Source organism: Hibiscus syriacus, unplaced genomic scaffold, assembly GCF_006381635.1.
Source record: "Hibiscus syriacus cultivar Baekdansim isolate YM2019G1 unplaced genomic scaffold, ASM638163v2 tig00111092_pilon, whole genome shotgun sequence".
NCBI classification, from domain to species: Eukaryota; Viridiplantae; Streptophyta; class Magnoliopsida; order Malvales; family Malvaceae; genus Hibiscus; species Hibiscus syriacus.
In genome coordinates this window covers 162,462-184,897 of record NW_024062979.1, presented here as the reverse complement: position 1 = coordinate 184,897, position 22,436 = coordinate 162,462, and the positions used below count along the sequence as shown (strand labels likewise).

General features: G+C 32.9%; 3 protein-coding genes and 2 pseudogenes across 4 annotated transcripts; 3 read left to right on the top strand and 2 right to left on the bottom strand.

The window, feature by feature from the left end:
* The first annotated feature begins 510 nt into the window (after positions 1-510).
* LOC120152499 lies at positions 511-2,416 on the top strand (annotated as a pseudogene).
* Positions 2,417-2,913: 497 nt separating this feature from the next.
* On the top strand, positions 2,914-4,694 carry LOC120152497 (ER membrane protein complex subunit 6-like). 2 transcript variants are annotated; one of them, XM_039164708.1, is made up of 5 exons: positions 2,914-3,015; positions 3,740-3,884; positions 3,960-4,155; positions 4,241-4,260; positions 4,459-4,694. In XM_039164708.1, the coding sequence occupies exons 2-5, from the start codon at positions 3,769-3,771 to the stop codon at positions 4,487-4,489; spliced, it is 363 nt and encodes a 120-aa protein (XP_039020639.1). In that variant the 5' UTR covers positions 2,914-3,015; positions 3,740-3,768; the 3' UTR covers positions 4,490-4,694. The 2 variants fall into 2 exon arrangements, with proteins under 2 accessions (XP_039020639.1, XP_039020638.1); XM_039164707.1 differs by lacking the exon at positions 2,914-3,015 and having other exon boundaries at positions 3,707-3,884.
* Positions 4,695-6,054: 1,360 nt separating this feature from the next.
* Positions 6,055-6,818, top strand: LOC120152502 (cell wall / vacuolar inhibitor of fructosidase 1-like). Its single transcript, XM_039164712.1, has one exon. It carries the CDS (start codon positions 6,100-6,102, stop codon positions 6,658-6,660), a length of 561 nt encoding a protein of 186 aa, XP_039020643.1. The 5' UTR covers positions 6,055-6,099; the 3' UTR covers positions 6,661-6,818.
* Positions 6,819-12,071: 5,253 nt separating this feature from the next.
* On the bottom strand, positions 12,072-13,028 carry LOC120152559 (peroxidase 40-like). Its single transcript, XM_039164759.1, has 3 exons — positions 12,859-13,028; positions 12,576-12,741; positions 12,072-12,498 (listed from the first exon to the last, which is right to left on the bottom strand). Exons 2-3 carry the CDS (start codon positions 12,712-12,714, stop codon positions 12,104-12,106), a joined length of 534 nt encoding a protein of 177 aa, XP_039020690.1. The 5' UTR covers positions 12,715-12,741; positions 12,859-13,028; the 3' UTR covers positions 12,072-12,103.
* Positions 13,029-18,957: 5,929 nt separating this feature from the next.
* On the bottom strand, positions 18,958-20,661 carry LOC120152501 (annotated as a pseudogene).
* Between the last annotated feature and the right edge of the window lie 1,775 nt (positions 20,662-22,436).

Genomic DNA, 22,436 nt, shown 5'->3' with positions numbered 1-22,436 from the left:
ATTATAGTCTTAATCAATTTAATATCCTTTTACAATATTCAATACGAATTTAAGAATATTCATAGGAATTTACTTGACTAAACATTAAAAATCATGAATCAGTCGATTACCAACATGTACTGTAAAGCTTGCATAGGGTAATAAAATATTACCTCGATTTTTGAGCAACAACGGTCAGTCATTTAAACTCCATTTGAATGCTCTCACACTTGATTTCGACGTCCCATAATATCTCGGTGACATAGCAAAAGAATTTACTTTAGAAACGGAACTTAATCGGGAACACTATTTGAATCGAAAGATAAAACACTGAAAAATAACTTATCAGATTCGAATTTGATGAAACAGACTTTAGATTTCGAACTCAGGGCGTCGAAAAATATAAAATATGACTTTTTTTTATAAAAAAATTGACTTTTTGGTCAAAATCAACGATCAAAGTCAGAGTCAATGGGTCAACGACTCGATCAACGTGGATTAGGTCGGTCAACGACTCGGCTTAGAAGCTTAAACAGTTTGATAGGCAGTGCTGGTCCATCCTGATAAAAACATGGGTAATGAGAAGGCTGTGGAAGCTTTTAAAAAACTTCAAAATGCATATGAGGTAATCTCTCGGTTTATTACGTATTTCCCCAGATATAATTTTCATTTCTTTTCTGATAATAATAATGATAATAATAATAATAATAATAATAATAATAATAATAATAATAATAATAATAATAATATAATAATAATAATAATAATAATAATAATAATAATAATAATAATATAATTCCATGTCTAGGTCTTACTTGATTCCATGAAGCGGAAAGCATATGATGACGAACTTAGGAGGGAGGAACAGCTGAACTATTTCCGTAGGTTTCAAAATGCTTCTCGAAAGGTTTGAAATGTTCTTCACTTAAATATAAAGGCTGAATGTCTATCATGTTCAAGTTTCTTACTTGAAATTGATTATATATATATTGTGTATATGTATATGTATCTTTGCTTCATACTTGACCTTTTATTGCTTTTGATTGCCCAGAATGTTGAACATGGTATTTTTCCTTCTGGATTTGGATGGTCCGAGGTTGATGGGGAGGAAGCTTTTGGAGAACCTAGGCGAATCGCCTGCAAAAAATGTGGTAACTTTCATGTCTGGATGCAAACAAAGAAATCAAAATCTCGAGCAAGATGGTGCCAGGTATTTCTTTTCTTCCTAAAATACCTTCTATACTTTTTACGTTGTCCTTCAAGCACATGACCCCGATTTCGATAACATGGTGTCTCTAATAATAAATTATTTATGTTTTTTGGAATATTGTCTAAAGGAATGCAGAGATTTTCATCAAGCAAAAGATGGAGATGGATGGGTTGTACAATCTTCACAGCCCTTCCTTTTCGGGTTATTGCAGAAGGTATTCACTTTCCAGTTTCCACCCCTCATCACATGCCGATACATTTCCTTTTCGTTTTTCTACATCCTTTTTTCAGCATATAATCGATTATACATTCTCTAGAAATACAGTTGAAAAATAAGAAGAATGAGAATTGCTTCTAAATACACAGCTAGTTACTTCCCCAAAATGAAATACAGTTTATGGTTGAGTTTTTTCGAGTTGATACTCTTAAGATTCGATTCTGTATGTTTACATTAATAGTTATTTCGTTATCGGTGTAGGTGGATGCTTCCGCTGCCTACGTCTGTGCCGATAGCAAGATATATAATGCTACTGAATGGTATATTTGTCAGGTAAAGCGATGTTTATAGTAGTATTTGGTTATTACAAACGAACCATACAAAGTATATGCTGGAAGTTCGACCCTAAATACATGTCAGAAACTGGTTAGTACGAAGATATCCGGAGCTGAATACAGTTCTAGAACGGGTTTTGCATGGAATTTTCATTCGAAACTTGCAATCTGCATCCTCGTCTAGACTCTTAACCTCGATTTTATTGCAGGGAATGAGATGTCCACCGAACACACATAAGCCTTGTTTTTACGTCAACACTAGTTTGGCATCCTAGCATAGTACCAGCAAGGGATCTAGTTCCGGACAGAGAGGCGGAAAAATACAGATGCCTAATCCGGAAGAAACCATGACAGCGGCAGAATTCTTGGAGTGGTTACAGAATGCAGTACAAGCAGGCATGTTTGACGATTTTCTGAGTAGCTCCTCCACGGAGAGGCCAGTCACTAAACCCGGAAGTGGCTCGAAGACTAGTGGTAGCAACACGGGTGGTGGTGGTGGTAGCTGTAGTGGAAACAAGAGGAAGAAGAAAGGAAAGAAACAATGGTAAACCGTCATCGAGTTGCTCGATGACGATGATGATTAGAAATCCCCCCGGGAAGCATAAATCATGCAGATTTTGTATAGCATTTTATCTTCGTCCTAACTTCTTATTTTTCGGTCAAATAAACAGATATGAAATAGATTGTCGAGGCTAGGCTTTGTTTCTTTTCCTCGTCTTTGAGTGGAAAGAGCAGCTGACAATAGCTTATAACAACGGGAGAGGTTTTGCTTTAAAGGTTTAATTATGGTTTTAGTCCCTTTATTATGTTAAAGTTGAACAATTTAACCCCTTCTATTTTTTATAATTTGGTCCCTCATATAATGTTTATAATTATGTTTTTAAAAATTATAACTATGTTTAATTATTTGTTTCAAAACTGGAAATCTCTGATAAAAATTTCTTAAAAAACTCTTTGGGGTGTTAAATTAAAAATTTATGTATAGTATAAGGGTCAAAATATATATTTAACCAATTAGACTGAAAATACGAGGTTCGATCTCATTGGTTTAAAATTTCACGATGTGCAAAAGGCTCCAACAGACCTGATCTATGTAACATACTATTATATTCGGTGACCTTTCTGTAATTTTAAAATATTTTAGGGGAAATCGAGGATTTTATTAAAGTGGGGGGATAGATCAATAATGTGCGAAACAACTCTCTCGAAGTGAATTCCCAATAGCGGAACAGAAGAACAAGCTAGTCTTTCACATCATATTCTCCGATCCTCTGGGTAAATCTTTGTCTTCGTTTTTTCCTTTGAATTTCTTGTTTATGATTGTAGTACACTGCTTTGTAATCGGAACCGGCTTCTAATTTATTTAAATTGTTTGTTTTTGAATGATTTCTCGATTATTAGATCTAATACGATCCCTAGGTTTCAATTATCTTGGATGTGAAATAAACACGTTGATTTTTCTTATTTTCTCTCTTAATTCGTGCTAATTAATTCAAAATTTGATATTCCATGTTCTTTTGAGTCAAATCTCTAGAAGCTGCCGCCCTCACTTCTCTTGCGTTATTGGAATAATAAAGTTTAGCTTCTTCTTTTTTTCCTCTTCAACATGCCTTATGAATTTGGATTATTTAGTTTCTATTGGTCGCTTCTTGAGCAAATCTCACTTTCCGATTTGTGTCTTCGAGTTGCTCCGAAAAACCTTGTTAATGTTCCTGTGAGATTTTGGGATTTGACGTTCCTATGCTTTGTTCCAAGTGATTGTGTTCCACTTCATTAGGTAATTGGCCTTGTGATAAGGCTGTACCGAGGGGGTGACAACTAGGGCATTTGCCCCGGTTGGCTCCTCGAAGCTCCTTCGATCCATAAACTTTAACTAATATAAAAGCTTTGGTTTTGGCCTTGCTGGTTTTTTTCCCCTTTAAAATTATCGAATTGGGATCTTTCATAGTTCGAATGATATTCATGGTTAACTTGTGTATCTTTTTTTCTTTCTTTCAAGAAAGTTGTAGACCACATAAAGAATACATTATGGCTGGACATAGTGATTCCAGTTCGTCTGAGAAGAAATCAAATGAAGCTATGAATGATGTACCAGTTTTTAGCGCAGAGAATATGCAAAATAACATGAAAGTTATATACTACAGGTTTGTTTTTCGTGTTTACAAGAATGCGAAATTATGCCCTGAAAGCCAATTTCTAAGTTCTGTTCTAATTTGCAGCCGAACATTTATGTCTATCATCGGAGGGGTTATTGCTGGGATTTTAGGATTCACAGGCTTTATGGGGTTTGTCTTTTATTTTCTTGTCATGACAATTACTTCAATTGGACTCATAGCAAGGGCAAAGTTCTCGGTTCATTCATACGTCGATAGCTGGAACAGGATTATACTTGATGGTTTCATGGGTGGACTTATGGTAAGCTTCTTTATGTTTCGAGCTACCCTACGTATTCCATGTTCTAAATTTCCATCAGCTAACAACGTTCTTTAAATTTTTGCAGTCATTCGTGCTATTCTGGACGTATCCTTTGTCTATCAATGCTACTTGGACACACACACACACCCACAGATGATAACACTCGATGTTGAACCCTAGTTGTTAAATTTTATTATTCGGCTTTGCCTCTGCCTGTTTTTCTTTAAATTTTTGCTAGTCATTCGTTCTTTAAATTTTTGCTACATCCTTTTTGCCTCTCGGTACTTTCTTTAACATCGATAGATTTGCCTATGACATTGTGCATATATTCTGAAGAAGAATCTGCAACACCTGACCGGCAAGAGAAGCCGTTTGGTCGCAACCGAATTCTATGGTGTTTTTGTTTTCGAGTCATGAAACCATTAACGGGTTTACCTTTTGATTGTTCTAGTCTTTTTTTGTACCATTTTCTTGTCCCAGATTGAATCAAACTTCGGGGGAGGTATTTACGTCTTAAATGTTGGTAGCGTTGTTGCTGATCTCTTTATTTTCTATAAAAAAATGCTTAAGAGCATAGTTGAGGTCTCCGAATTCACCATGTCAATATGGACCGAAGGCATTAGTCCGAAAATTTTAAATTCTCTTATAATTTAAACTTTCTTTTGTATTTTCAATTAATCTTTATAAATTCACCCTTTAATATAAAATTTTGTGTCTAGCCTGACCGTATCATCTTCGGACCGCTGTCGTGTCCATGCAAAGACAGTGAAAGACAGAGTATCGTGGGGTAGGCTGAAACACCTTTTTCAGTCATGGATGAATCATGCTACATCAATTCTGTTGGCACACGTCTCAGTTCAATCATTGAAATATTAGACTGTCTTGTGTTATTTATAGATTTCATGCTAGTCTTTTAATTTATATCCGAGGTTTACGTTTGAGGTTTGTGATTATTTCTCAGATGAGATCGATTCAGTTCGGTATCATTTTTAAGATGAGATTGGTTTGGTTCACTCATGTTTATTATATTTTTTAAACCGACCATTTTAATTCGAACATGATTAATTAAATTTACTTTATCAATAATATTGTCATAAAAGTTCAAATATGATCACTTATTTAAATAGAGCACGCCATTTTAATAATTGAATTCGTTCACTTGGAGGGTTGAACTTTCTCGGGGGATTGAACATCATAAAGGAGGATAACGATAAAGATAAGCTAATTACCTTTTCCCTCTCTGTCTGCATTATTGCATGTAAAAGGCTATCTTTTTCGATACCCGACAAAACTTTGTCCTTGTAATTAAATTAAAATTAAATTTAGGACGTAAAAGATCTAAATTACATCGTTTTTTTATATCTAATTTAGCATAATTTTCGAAATCAAGTTTTAGGTGGGGCATAATAAGTTATTTTGTTAAAATTTTAAATCTATTTAAGATTAGGTAAGTTTAAACCATTTTTTCTAAAACATATTGTACTTTTACTATATTATATTTAGATTGTCTAAATTATATGTTTAATTTACGATTATGAATATAAATATTCATTATTCCTTAGAATATTTCCTATTTTAAATGGAGTAAAATTATTTGTTTCTATAAAAAAACATCTCTAATTAGATATATGATGTCAACGAGTATTGGTACAAGTGGTTGGGATTTAAGAATTTAAGTTTGTAAGGTCAAGTTCGAATCCCACCACTGTCACTCTTGATGGGCAATCTGTAAAGTCCTATGTAAATCTCACTTGAGTCTTAGATATACCCTGACCCTGGATTGGAGAGTTACACTTGACCATATATATATATATATATATATATATATATATATATATATCTTTAAAAGTAATATTTGTGTCCAAACTCTGTTAAATATCTAGTATAACTCCGAACTTGATCGGATAATCCGGATACACCATAGCTTCGTTTATCTATTTAAAGATGAGGGTGGATGTGTACAAAAACACTAGAAGAATGAACAAAATCATCTGTTTTTCTCTTCACTGCCTCATATTTTCCCTCCCTTTCTCGCCCGTAAATTCTCGAGAAAATGGAGCAAGCTTGATCGACACAACTTGCAAAACAACGCCCTTTTACAACCTCTGCGTCTCGGTGCTCCAATCGGACCCTCACAGCTCGAGCGCCGACATACCGGGACTAGCCCAGATAGCAGCGAACCAAGTGAAAGCCAAAGCCACCGCAACGCTGAAACAGATCACGAATTTACTTAAGCAATCCAAAGATCAAAGCTTGAAGAAGGCTTTGCTCGACTGCGTCGATTATTACAACGCCATCGTCGAGTACGACGTTCCGACCGCCATCGATGCCGTCGTGAAAGGTGACCCTAAATTTGGGGTACAGGGTTTAAACGATGCGGCCAATGAAGCTCTGGCTTGTGAGAGGAGATTCGAGAAGCAGCCCAAGTTCCCGATTGAAGGTGATAATAAGGTGGTGCATGATCTTTCGGCTGTGGCTTCTTCCATCGTTGCCTTGTTGCTCTGAATCTGAGTGCCTTCATCTTTTCTTTTTCTTTTTTGGTTGTAATGGTGTAAGAAATTCTTCATGATCTAGCTTTATGTTTGGAATTTACAGCTTATGTATGCTTGCTACTGAGATGGTATATGGAAAGTTAAGAAATCAATTAAGTATTCATGAAAAAATTTGCACATATTTGAGTTACCATAATTTAGGGTAAATATTGCGTTTAATATTTAAATTATTAATTTTTTTAGTCGAGTATAATTTTACTCATCTCTAATAAGTGGTCGTTCTAAAAATTAAAATACGAGGTCCAAAATTTTAATATTTTATTCTAAAATTTTTTGAGTATACAAATTTATCATTTTTTCTATTTTCATTAACAAATTAAATTAAATTTAACAATTTTCTTAAAATAATTGATATGCAATAGCTTTCCATAGAATCATATACATCTGCCTCTGTCCCTAATGACCATCTATTTACTCGTTGACATTTATTGACCGACCATCGTCCTTATAATCACCCTAAACTAATCTACGATGATATTTTAATTTCATTCATGCTTTTAATCTTTATATTTTGCCTTTTGGTCCAAATTTCTAAAGTGTTATACGACTGTTATTTTCCTTACTTTTTCCTTATTTCTGATGCGAAACTGACTCAAGTAGAATCCCTTTGCACTTCTTTATACACCGACGAGCTCGTCGTTCCGGTACTTTGAAAAAGGAATCCCTTTTTGTTTTTTTTTTCTTTCTGCCATTTTGAGTTTGGGATATGGTTGTTAATGGTGAAAAAGGTGGGTTTTTTCAGGCGGTTGACGTGGCAAGCCTTGAGTAGCTATCTCATTTCGTTGATGATTCCTTTTCGGAACACTCTGCGGCGGCGTATCCGACCGGAATGTTATTGGAAAAGCCCAAGTTATCAGGCAACAAATTGCCTGAACCGGAAACACTAGTTAGGACTTGTTTTAAAACTCCGGTTCCGACCAAAGCAAGAAGCAAGAGCGGTCGAAGTGGTGGTCGGGTTTGGTCTCTTGCCTTTTCCCCTCGTACGTAATCCCCTTCAAATTCCACTTCGTCATCTTCCTCTAGCCCTTGGTTCGTTTACTCAAGCAGCGTCACCGGTTCAGCCTATGAACCCCTTCTGCTATAATATCTATTGTTAACGGACTAGCCTTCTAGTTTTTCTAGTTTCTCTTTGCATGTGTTAACTACCCAAGAAAGAGGTTGATTTACTTTATATCACAATTGAATTAAAATTCAGCTTTTGATTGTTTTTTACGTGTAGGTTGATCGTGGCATTCGATGGTAGATTTTGAACTTTCAACGTCCTAAGCGGTAACCGCAAGCGTAAACTTACTATCACTTTTCTTTTGTTATAGGAAGTCGAAAGTGGCATGTATATGGGATAGATGTTAAGTACATGTCTATGCTTGTTCTTTTGGTTTACTATGATCAAACTTAAGCTCTAAACATTATATTGTAACCGCACACCCTCACTTTTGCTTGATGTTTGTAATCACTATTTTTTATCCTAAATCAAAATATAAAATAATAATATAAAAAATATAGAAAATAAGAAAATAAAAGAATAAAAAAAGGAAAAAGGGTAATCCCTGAATATCCGGGGCATTCAATGCCCTGGTCACTGTTGTTGCACCATCCCCTGCCATCGTCACTGTGCCACCACTCCCTGCAAACTGCTCCAACAGTACCAAATCATTGATGTAATTTTTAATTTTTTATTGTTGTAATCGGTTTGTTATAAAACCCAAAGCAACCGAAATGTGAAAGGGGACTCCGAATTCAAAACAAAATAAAAAATAGAGATATTCAGGGTTCCTCGTTTTTTATTCAAAAAGCAATAAAAAATTTCTTCCCCGTTTTTTATCATTGGAAACAATCAATAGAAAGCATTTTTTATTATTTATTTTCGAAGCAAAAAAATGAAGAAGAAAAGAAAGAAAGTTTTTACCTCTCGGTCGGAGCCTCGCCGACGATCGAAAACACCATCGATGAATCCAAACGATTAAAGGAGGCATCGTATCCCTGGAAATAACATACTTCAAAGGTAGCTCGATCCAACAGCTGACGTCGGAGATCGGGGCAGTGGAAGTCGAGTGGTTCTCGGCTTATTTCATGGCATTGGGGGTCGTTTTTCACAAAATCGAGCTCGGATTTGTGACCACCGCGTCGAGGAGAGCAAGCCCATGAAATTTGGGCCAGAACAACCACCAGCGACTATGGCGGTACGGCGGGTGGCACACCCGTTGAATTCTGGGAAAGTTTAGAGATAATAGATAATTTCTCTCTATAAAAAAAAGAAAAAGAAAAATGATAGAAGAATGAAAAAAAAGGAGATAAAGGGTATTTATACCCAAAGCAAAACAACATCGTTTTGGTCTCCATGCCCGTGCGTTTTGGCTTCAATGGTATAATCACGAGCTCAGTCCTTGCCATTTCCTTCGTTTACAATTTGGTCACTTATTTTATGATTAATTTTTTATTTAGTTAGAATGCTTGTCCTTATTTCATAATTTTTCCATTTTATGTTCTAATGCTAATTTTTGGTTTATTTCCTTTCAGGTCCTCTTATATTTCGCTCGTTTTTACATATTAGTCAACGTTTATTTGCAACATTGCATGTTTTATTTTGCGTTTATTTCAATTTAGTCACTTGTTCAGTTTCTTTAATTAATCATTATTTAGCCCCTGAACATTATGTAAATTTGTAATTTAATCCTTAATTTTAATTGATTTATTGCAATTTAATCCTTAAATTATTCATTTCTATATTAGTCCCTAAGTTAATTTTTTCAGTTTTAGCCCTATATGATTAAAGCCCTTACATATTAGTCATTAGACTTTTACTTTTAACATGTTAGTCATTGAATCTTTTTATTATTTGATTTTGACATGTTGATTTTTATTATTTTTTATTTTAGTACTTGTTTGCTACGTTATTCCTTTGAAATTAGTTACTAATTTTTGTTTTGTTTCATTTTAGCCACTGATTGATTCTGCCTCTTTACTTTATTTTGAATCTGATGTCGTAGTTTCAATTTATGCATTTTGGTCACTGTTTACTTCTGATTTGATACTATTTTTATTTTTTATTTTATTACATTTTAGTCCTTTACTTAATGTTTTAATTTTAGCTTTGCATTTTTTTATTTTAATGTAGTCCTTTTTGTATTCATTAATTGCTTTTAGGTTTTGTCTTTAATTTCAATTTCTTTAATTTAGTCCCAATATTATATTTTAATTATTAAACCTTTTGATTTAGATTTTTAATATTAATCTAGATTACTTAGATTTTAGGTCTAGTCCTTAAATTTAGAATCCTTTAAATTTGGTCCCTAAACTTTTAATTTTAGGAGATTTTTCTATTTGGTAATCGCTTATGCCCGAGGTTCCGAATTAATTATTCGATAGTCCATAATTGATTAAAGTTGATTAAGATTAATATTAGAGCCTCCATCTTAGGCCTAATTTCATATTTAGTCATTAAATTAAGAGAATTCTTGATTTGGTCCTCGCTTTTGCTTGAGGTTCCAATTTAATTATTCGAATTGCAATAATGATTAAAATTAATTTAAGTTGATATTAGAACCTCCACTTTATATTAGATTTCAATATAGTCCTTTTAATTTATGGAGTAATATGAGTTGGCCCTAACCTAAATGCTCGAGGGACCATATTGATTATTTGATTCAATAACTGGTTAAGATCAAGTAGGATTAATATTAGAACCTACATATTTAGGTTTATGCCTCTAGGTTCTTTAATTCTTCATAATTTGATGCCTTAAGTTAGAAAAAGTATTAATCTACCCTTAGTTTGATTAGGGTCAATAAAAATTGTTTGATTGCATCTTATTTTAAAACCTAAGGTAATGTTCACTTATTAGGGAGTCAATAGTATATCTCCCGCAAGTATGCTCTGGGGGTGACTACTGGTGATTCCCGAAATAGGCCGACATCCTTTTCAAGCTCGCATCATGATTTTAAAATATTGAGGCAATATCCGGTTATTGGGCACAATAGTTGATCTCCCGCATTCATGCTAGGAGGCGAATGCTATTGGCTTTAGTAAACGAATACCCTTTTCAACTTTGCATCCGTAATGATTTTTAAATTAGGTAAAGTTCGAACTCAAAATTTTCGATTCTAAATATAGGGTAATCAACTAGGTACCAATTTTTTGGCGCTGTGGGAGTGCTAATCCTTCTCCACGCGTAACTGACTCTCGAACCTATTTTTTGGGTTTTGTAGACCCTAAAACTTGATATTTTTATAAAAATAAAATGTTTTATTAAAATTATCCGGTTTTTATGGTGTCTCAATCGCACCTTAAAATGGTTAGTGGCGACTCCTCACATTTCAAAATCTTTTCAAAGAAAAACTCCTAAGTCGTACTAAGTTTTTCCCCGCCCGGAAGAAACCAAACATGTTTAAATTATAAGAAAAAAATTTATACGATTTTTCATTCTGACGTATACATATAAAATATCCCTTGCCCAGTTATGTCTGCCAAATCGGCTAGGGGTGTTGCGGTTTTTTTTCGTTAGACACTTATCATTGTTTGAAACTTGAGGTAGAGTTTGAGTAGTATAGTTTAGCCATCGACAATATAAACGTAGTAGATGTAGCTCTTTGAACTCGAAACCTCTAGAGAGAATAATATTCCCTTTAGTTACTAAATTCAGGTTTAGTGGTGGTAAAATGAGCTCGAATTTAAAAATTTAATTAAAAATGGTTCAATATAAAGAAAATTGAATTAATTTAAGTTAATAAACTCACATATTAAGAAATTTTAACACAATAAGAAATTGAACTTGTGGTTGATTCGAATTTGAATTCAAATATAATGCTAAAAATAAAATAATAACTTATTATTAATTTTTTTTATAAGCTTGTTAATAGTGTGTGGTCTAGATTCTAATGGGTAATTAGTGGAGATAATTGATGATATTGTAAGGGTGTTGTTAGTAATTAAACAAGGGACTATTGATTAATTAAACCAGTGATGGAATTAGTCCTTATCTCTTACCATTACCATTAGATTTCATCAAATTCCATTGATAGTAACTTAGAATCAATACGAAAGAGTAATTTTATAAAATTCTTGTCAAAGAAGGAGAATTAAGGAGGTGTTTTGGCTATGGTGTTTGTAACATCTCGACTTCTACCCAGTTGCAATCGAAACTTAAATTAATTCGAAGTAATCGAACGTTCACACAATTTACATTCATCAATTTAAGAACTAAATTATCATTTATAATATTTAGAAGGGTTCCAAAGCAATTAAAATAATATAGACAGTCTTGGGTTTTTCCATGTAAAAGAAAATAATTTTTTCTTTTGATAAGTAATGAGCTGATTTGATGCACTTGAACGATAACTACGTCAGTAAAATTTTATGGTTGAGTTAGGTCGAGTCGAGTCGGACAACAATGGAGTTAATTAATTAACAACACGGCAATTCTTCCGAATCTGGCCATCGGTCCCGGTCAGTACCCCTAAGCTTCCCATTTTCAGCATCGAATCCTTGAAGTCCTCGAAGAAGTCCAAAGGGTTCTCGGCATAGGAGAGTACCAGTTGTCGAGTTTGATAATCATCCGTGACGAGCGCCTGGTCGGACGGCAGCAATCCCTCCCCAGAAAGAAGTTTAACATAATACTGGTTGTCGAAAGTCGCGGGGCTGACAAGATCGAGCTGCGCAAGCCTCGAGTTCCCGTCCGCTTGAGAGCACAGCTGCTGCAGGTTTTGAACGAAATCGACGTTGATATCCGGACCATTTGAGCCCTGAAGCCGTGTGCTGAACGTCGAACATCGAGCCATCCCCAACGTGTGTGCACCTGCAACAAATGCCAATGGTTTCATGCTCATTTATGCACTTTAAAACATCTGAGACATGTAAGAAAAAACACAGTACCGGAAAGCACAATCATGTCACTTAACGAGAGTCCAACGTTTCGGAACTTGGCGACAAGTGTTGGCACTGTCGAATTTGGGCCTGGAATGTTGTTTGCTGCTGCTTCTTTACTAGCAATCAAGCTGTCTTTTCTCCCCATTTCCACTTCCCAACTTGGTCCCCCTGACTGAATACTCGAATATATGTTCGATCCGGATTCGTGTTAGATACGAATATATTCGATATAAATGGTTTCGATGTCTAAAAAAGTATTCTTATGTGTGTGCAATATGCATGAACTCACGATAACAACAGTCTCTGGCAGCAGTTGCAAGAATATCCGCACAAAAAACAGTCCGAGGGCAAACGGATTCGAGCTCCGATTTAATAGCGTCGATAACTTCGAATCCCCTCAGCGAATTCAAGTTTGGCGGCGCGGTTTTCTCGCCGACGAGATCCTCGGTGTCATCCAACAACACCGAACCATCACAACCCTGCAAAGTCACAACATCCAACGTCAATCACACATACACATATTATTGTAGGACTCGTGGAAATGGAGAAGAAGCAACGAAGCCGCCATCCAGCGTCTTGGGACACCGCATTTTCGACGAAGGAGAAGATGATGGATTCGGCCTCGGGGCAGCTGTTTAGATACAAGTCGATCTGCAACACTATGGTAATGTCGTCCACGCATGTTTCGTTCATGGCGCCAGCCACAGTAATGGAAAGCATTACCATGCATAGACATAAAATCAAACACTTGGTCATCTTTCTATAATTCTATTCTTTTACCACTTACAGACTGCAGCTTAAGTGTATATATATATAATGGAAGGGGTCAAGTTTGTGTATTTCGTCATTAGAGTAACAATATGATACCTAACGCCATGTGCTGCTGCAGATTGAAGATTTTGAAGTATCAAGAGCAGTGATTTAAACTATTGTCGCGACCGTGTTTTCGGTTACGTTGTGTTTATAGCGATTTCGAATATAACGAATGTAATTGCTATCACTACAGGTATCGTAATCGTACAATAACGGTTTTAAACGATGCCATTACTAGTATATAACGGCTATTATTCTGATACCGGATCGATACGTGATAAGAGAAGCTGTGGCTAATCTGCCATTTTTGAATTAGTAGTGTTGGGCTTTGAAGTGGACCCAGAAAAGTTAACAGAGAATATTTTGTGTTCTCAATCCTCATCATGGACACAAGCAGTGTGGCTAAGTTTAAGGAAATATTAAAAACAGCCCATGCAACATATATGAATATGTGATGGATTGAAATTAATGAGGGGTACCGGTAATTAAAAATATGTATATTATTTTTTAAATGATTAAAATTTAAGTAGTTATGTAAATTAAAAAATAATTTAAACAAATATTATCTTACAATCACACTAAACTAATAAAAATGAATATAATATGGGCTTATGGTGTATAATTATTAAATAAAATAACATAAAATTTTAAATATACGTAAAAGATTACAGAGATCTAAAAAAGTGAAGAAAAAATAAAAAAGAATCTTTTTTGATAAAAAATATTATAAATATCTAAAAGTGAAAAAAAAGAATTATAAAAAAAATAATAAAAATTACTCCCTCCGTCCCCCTAATTTTATTCATTATGAACTTTTTAAAATTTTTTAAAATTTTACCATAATTATTTTAAATACTTTAAAAATTAAATTTTATAAAATATATATTTAAAACCTATTTCATTGAAGGTATTTAAAATATATTTTTATATTTTTATTAATATTAAATTTTTAAAAAATAATGAATCAAAGTTAAAACAATTGACAAAAAAAGTTAATAAAAGACAAATTTAATGGGATAGAGAGAGTATACTATAACATGAGTGATAGCTGCTCGATCAAATGTTAGCAGTATCACCCTCTTAAATAATTAAAAAAATTAAAAACTAAAAAGAAGAAGAAAACCAATAAAAATCAACATTTTTAAATAAGTATCAAACACCAACATGAATACAACATTTAAAATAAATTCAACATGATATGTGTGTAGAGGTGGCAAATGAGTCGTTTGGATTAGGTTTGGTTCGGTCATTTCATTTTAGAATTAATTCGGACTAGGTTTGGGTCGGATCGGGTCATTTCGAGTTTCGATTTTATTAGGGTATATAGTAAGTCGGGTCGTGTCGGGTTTGGTATCGGGTCAGGTCCGATATCGGGTTGGGTTAAATCGGATCAGGTTAATATATGATCAATTATTTTCGGTTTGGGTCAACTTTGGATGTTCAGGTCAATTCAGGTTGAGTTGGGTATAAGTCAAATCAAGTATATATTGAATTATTGATATAGTTTTTAAAAAAGATTGAGTTTGGGCAAATTAAATTCAGATTAATTTCGATTCAGGTTATTTTTGGTTCGCTTGTTTTCGGTTCGGGTTACTTTCGGTTTGGCTAAAATTCGTGTCAGTTTTGGTTCGATTCGATTTTTTCGGTTTTGGGTCAAGTTTGGGTCATCATGTTCGGGTCTATTTCGGATCACGATTTGGATATATCGATTCGGGTAGTCGGGTTCGGGTCAAATTTACCATGTATATATGAGTGTTTGAATATCTCAAAATCTATATGATAAATATTTTTAAAAAATAAATTTATACAAATACAAAATAAAATAAAATGAATTGTGATTATAACAAGATAAAATTCATAAGTAATTGGATTTATAATTATAAAGTTCATAATTATCACATTTTTGTTTTAAAAATTTTGATCCCTTACAACTCAAGACAGCATCTAAGTGCTCAAAATTCAAAAAGACAACTCAAATTTATTCTTCTGAAATATATATATATATATATATTATTTTGAAAATTGGATGACAAGATTGGATGCTCAACCTCATCTACATGTATACACCCCCATATGCCTCTACAGAAATTAATATACCTTCTTTTTTCTTTATCGAATTCTAAGAGTATATATAATATATATATATATAATCTCTTAACTAAATAAACATGTTAAATTGTATTTGAACTTATAATTTTTAAATTATTACAACAATAACGATGATGATTCAGTTAAAACTCGATTAATATTCTAATTTGTATAAAAATATTTGAGTATATTACTATTAACCTCAAACAAGAGATTTTTGAGTTCGGAATTTAGTTCAATTGGTTATGTAATAGATTGTATGTGGTAATATTCTAGAAATTTAATATTTGTATTTTTTTTTTTTAATTTTCATATTGAAATCTCACAGAATATGAGAAACTTTTTTTTTTCTTTCCTACCTTTCTAGTTCGATTAATTATAGCGGTTACAATAGAAAGTTTCTTTTTTTTTCTTAGGAAACAAACAAGACTTAGATTTCTATCTTTTCAACTTTCCAACAATGTCTGAGCAAACCCTATTGAGCCCACCAGCTAAGGAAGTGTTCATAAACACGAGGCAAAAGAGAAAAAAATATATATAAAAGGAATCCTATCCCTTCTTCCTTGCGACGTTGAGTAAACTAGTGACCAACCTATGTTTACACTTAACAATGAACAAGTACATAGATTCGACTGGTTTTGGTTTAATCATGTGAGATTAATTTTTTTAAAAAAAGATTTAGGTTCAGATCAGAATAGGTTAGATATTTTAAAGATAAAGTCGAGTCGAATCGAAATCGAGTTTAGGGTGAAAATCTATGACCTAGTCTGGATAATAATATAATCATATCCCTTATATATTTAAAGATAATTAAAAAAAATTTCTCTTTATATTTTACAATCAGGTCCCTATTTTATCAAATAAAAATGAGACCTCTATGCATGTTGTTGAACCGGGACAAATTTTAGGTCAAGTGAAGTCTTCTTAATTTTGGATTGATTCGAGTGACCGATGAAAGAATATAATACTCATATCAAATGTGATCAACCAAGAATCTAACTCAACTCGACCATGCCAACCCTTTTTACACCATATATAAGGGATCCACAAAAATATGATATTTTATCTTTTATATTTAATATTTTAGTAATCTAATTGTTAAATTTATTTTATATAATTATTGGTATACGATTTATTGATCAATTTATTCATATTGAGTATTAAAATGACTTATTATAAGAATGACTCACCATAGTTTAGGCTATGCTTGGAATGGAGGATAAAGGAGTAAGCATAACTTTTTTTTGTTAATTTAATGGTTAAGCTGCAACGTAAAAGAATGATTATGAATCTTAATTATTTAATTTATAAATTATTCATCTTCTATACTACTAATTAAGAGAATTAATGTTTTAACTTTTTTACATTCATCAAATGATTTCGTAATTTTTGTTTTTTTTAATAGTCTGGGGGATTATAAGATAATATATATTTATAATCTTTCTTAGTCACTGACAATACACACACTCTGTAGATACAATTGCTCATACTTAGGAATTCTACGGAAAATAACACTCCCCTTAATCACTGATATCTTTACATGAATTTTATTTTGATCTCTTTAAATCAACATACACGATTAATTAATATGAATAAAATATGATATATGACGTTGAAATTATTAAAAAAATATAATATTAAAAGTGGGTATATATATATAGTGTCACATTATTCATGCCAGCTTGTGTATACAAAAATCTTCCAAAGTGGATCCCCACATTAGAAGAACTTAAACAAAAGATACTAAGAATACCCTTTGGTAAAGAAAGAAAAAAGAGACGTTTTATAGCACTCACGTACCTTATCTTCATTCATACATGATATATATTATATACACAATTGATATGCTATGTCGATTGAATTTAGTTTGGCTAACTACTTCTAAAAGATTAAATATGGTTGAGTGTAATTATTTATGATTCGAAATCAGTGGCGGATGCACTCATGGTTGAGCGTAAGCACGTGTCCACCCTGAAATCCAGATTTTCTTTGATTAACAATTTATTTGATCGATGGTGTCCACCCTGAAATCTAAATTTTATTCGATTAGTGACCCATTTTATTGATGGTTTCCGCCCTGAAATTTTATTTATTCTCACCTAATTAAAAAAATTTATATTGTTAACATATATGTGTCTACTCTCAAAATATTTTTAGATCCGCTACTAATTTAAAGATTCGAAGAGATTATGTTAATTTAAGTATTGTATAAAAAAATCTATCATATTATAAATGTATCTACAGATCAATTGGATTAAGTCCAAATAATAGAGGAACTGTTTTGTTTATTTGAGATATTTCGCTATTTGTAATATTTAATATAAATAAATTACATTAATATCGATTGTTTTTCAATGACAATACCATGTTTTGTACCAATAATGTTGAGTGTAATGGTAAGACATGTTGCACTCATAAAAGGAAAACCCCATATTATTGGGAAGGACAATACACCCTAAACATAAATCGTAAAAAAAAACATAAAAATACTGTACTAATCTATATATATTATATAGTGCAATTCCTTGAGTTATATCTATATATAATACAAATACACGAATTAATATACATACATTCACACCTATACATATAGGTATATATAGAAAATGCTAGTGCGTACATAACTTATCGCCAACATGAATATATGCCATATGAAATATTCTTTTAAATGATATCCAAAGGAATGCATGTAACTAGAATTGTTCTATATCTTTTATATATATATATATATATAATGTCTTTATACCACTCATATACGAAAAATTATTATATGGTCCCAGCTAATTACGTTATCCGTCACAACTAATAATATTCGTTCATAACATTTTTTTCCAATGTCAATCCTCACTTCTTTCCTACATGTAAATAAGTGGTGGGTAGTTATTTTAAAATTCGTGGCTCTCATTCACTGGGACCATAGATGACACGGTGAACCGTATTTATCAAATAATTTCTCGTCATATACGTACATATATATTTGTATAAAAGTAGTTTGAGGTCTTGTAATTCTACCAAAATTACTTTTATATACGAAAATCTCTACCCATCCTTATTCTAATATCTATATATTATAACACTTATCCATTCCGTTCCGATTTCATCATTGAGCCTCCATCTCTTCTATGAAAATTAGCTTAAAATGAAGATCCAAAAAAGGCTAACTAATTGAGAGGAAGGATTGCCGATGTTGGTTATCAAATTTAAAATACTGATGTTATATAAATTTATATATTTTATTGATCGTGTTTAAATTTATACCGTAAATGTAACATATACAAATTATTCGTAAATCATCTTCATAAACTTTATGGATACATTTCATTGCCCTATCATCTCCTACATTCATTATTGTAGAAATGCCCCCTTTTTACCCATAAAGTTAAACAACTTGAATCGTCCCCATTACAAGAAGTATCTACTTTTTTCTCATAAGAAAAACCCTAACCCTAATCTACATCCCCATCAATATGCATGGGCGCACACATTGAAAAAGAAAACAAAAAAGTAATAAAAACCCAATATATCAATGATTGAATACTTCTCTACATACAAAGAATAGCCACAAGAAAACCCAAAGTACAAATCTGATTATTTTACAGAGGATTAATTAACATATGAGTAAGCAAGTTAGAAAACTACATTACCAGTGCTAAGCACATAACTGATTAAAAACCCCATTTTTTTTCTTCCTAATGATCATCTTCCTTTGCCTCTATCCTCATCGGTGTGGGAACAATATCTTGAAGAAGGCCATGGTCTCTAAGTGATAGAGCTGAAGGATTCGGATTGTTGAAACGAGGTTTCTCTTGGAAGAAACAATTGAACGATGGATTATGGGTCAAGTTTGAGCTCATTGTGGTAATGTTCAATGAAGCAGATGATGTGTATATATAGGGTTGTAATTGTTGGTGCTGCTGCTGTTGGTGGTGGTGGTGTAGATACTGAGGTTGAGGAACAACGAAAGACGGAGCACAGAAACTCGAGGAATCAACGGCGGATCCGATGGTTCCTCGAGGCATTATCGGACACGGATGAATATGCTGGCCTTCGTACGTCGTCACGACGGTGGTCGGATCGTCGGACGATCTCTCGACTCTCTTCTTTACCCCACACCTGCAGTAGTGCAACGATAATAGCTCCTGGTGTTTTTTCCCAATCATTTATTAAATTCCCACAATTAACCGAAGAACATATTCAAAAAATGATATAATAATTAAACCAAAAGTTGATTGATAGATTTTATATTAGATTTCAATATATATATATATATATATATATATATATATACCTGGGATAAGGGCTGTTCTTCACAGCTTTTTGACCATACTTTCTCCATCTATAGCCATCATCTAAGTGATCGATTTCACTCTTGGTCACGAAGGCAAATCTGGGTTCCCTCTGCTTCTTTTGATTCTTGTTTTTGGGTTTCAACCTAAACCCATCAAAATTCTACTTAAAAACAATCCAAAAAGAGTGTATGTGTGTGTATATATGTATGCATATATAATCCATGGCTTAAAGGAGATGAAGAAAAGCTTACGGTTTCTTTGTTTGTCTTCATCATCATGATCCCCAGTTTTGTTCTGCTCATCATTTGCGGGTTGTTCATTGGAAGAAAGAGATGGAAGAAGAGTTTGGTGTTGCGGGGTTGTTCAAGACCTCGGAAGATTCCGGCACGGCGGAAGTCGCCGGAGACAAGAGGCTTCCCTGGTAGAGATGCTTGGTGTTACTGTCGAGCTCGTTTAATAATAAATCGTGGCGGTGGTGGTGGTTAAACACTGCAGAAAGCTCAGCCGACGATGGTGGTGGGAGAATCGGAGACTGATTGAAAGAATCGAATAAAGAAGGAGCGACAAAATCTTGATGGATACCGAGCAAATCCATGAAACCTAATGATGATCCCCACTTATCACCACCATCGCCACCACTAGCTTCACATGATGTTCCCGCCATGTCAAAGATGTTTCCAGCACCACCACCACCGAAGGCTGGTGGCGGAATCTCGTCGTTAAATATCATATTCGCCATGGGATTCTCTTGCTTCTTCTCCATTCAACTATTCACATATTCTCTTGCCTTTGATTGAACTGAAAAAAGAAAGAGAAAATGGGAGGAGTGTTGTATTGGCGTGTTTCTTTTCAAGTGTTAAATGTGAATGGATTTTTTTTCTCTTACAATTTGGAGAACAGCTTGGATATTTTTATTCTTTTTTCGGGAAGAAGGTGACCGACACTTGCCGGTTAATTATGAATACGGGTAATCACTCTATCGAATTAAAAAATTAAATTAATTAAGTTGTCAAATTTATAAAATCTAAATTGTACCGAGTCAAATTATTTAAGTTTATATTTAAATTTACATAAAAATATTTATAATATTATAGTACTAATTAATTTTAAATCAAACGATTTTCTATAATCATATATATATATATATCTTCGTACCTTTTTAAATGTGGCATACTTATAGCTGAAATTTTGTTTATATTTTTTAAAATAGAATAAAATATATAAATTGATTTAAATTAAAAATTTTAACGCTAAATAAAAAAAATGAACTTTTTAATTCGAATTAAGTTTTGTTTCCCTTAATTGTATTTTTCAAAATTAAGATAAGATGTTGAGGGCATTTATTGATTTTGGACCGCCCTCTCGTTGTTTGGGTCCACTTTTGCGTATGCGTATTGCTAACCGGTTTAACCGGTTGTGTGTGAAACGGGGCTATGTCCTTTTTAGTTCTTTTCGCGGTTCGTCTTTTTAACTTTTTTAATTTTTTCGAAGGATTAACTAAAATTATATTCGACACATCAAAATTAAAAATAGTTTATATAAAAGATATATTTTTGGATATTGTAATCATCATTTTTATCTCAATATATTAATACAAAAAATGCAAAAGAGGGACAAAGTCCCTTAATATCTAGGGCATTCAATGTCCCGACTGCCGGTTATTATTTCTGTTATCTCTATTCTCTACAAATTATAGATGTAATTTTTTTATTTTTTGTTGTAACCGAGTTGTTATAAAACCCAAATCAAACGATGTAAAGGGGCTCCCCATTTTATCTTCACTTACAATAATATTACTATTTAATAAAATATTACAATTATAATAATATTACAATTACAAATCAAGACATAAAATATTTAAAATACTCCTTTTTATAATCGAAGAACTAGATAAATATTTAAATATAATAAAAGGACTTCTAATACACTTTAACTACTACTATTATTGTTTTTGAATAATATGGAGTGATGAAAAGATAGTATATATTTAAAATCTTTCTTAATCATTAATAATATGTGTACGCACATTATACAGACGTGATTGTTCGAATTTAAGATCTCTAAGAGAAAATAACGCTATCTTTTATTATTAATAATAATAATTATTGTTTAATTAGAATCTTTTATGATAGATTTTGTTCACTCATTTGAGAATCATTTTCTAAGAAACAAGAGGAAAAGATAAATCCATGAAACTTTTCCACACTTTAGACTCCCCCATGTGCCACATAATAAGGGTATTCAGATCTAATCCAATCAAAAAAAAATAATCTAAAATCGATCTAAGAAATCGATAACCGAAAAAAATCGAAATCGATTTAGTGTGTTTGATTTTTTTTTTTAAAAACCGATTGGTTCGGTTCGATTTCGGTTTAAAAATCTAGAACCGATCCAAACCGATGAAATATAATATTGAATTTACAAGCTTGAAACAGCCCCCACAAAATATCACAAAACCCATATACAAATACATATTCAGCTTCCCTCGACACGCATGTAACAATTTTTCTCCATATTATAGTCATCGATGCCAATGGGAAAAAAATGGTGCAATAAATGATAATAGCAAAGAAAGATAGTATAAGCTTTTGGTTTTTCCTCAGTTCTAAGGTAGAGAAAAAATTGACAGGCAAAACTTAGAAAATGTGCCGTTTTACTTTTATGGGTAACATACTGA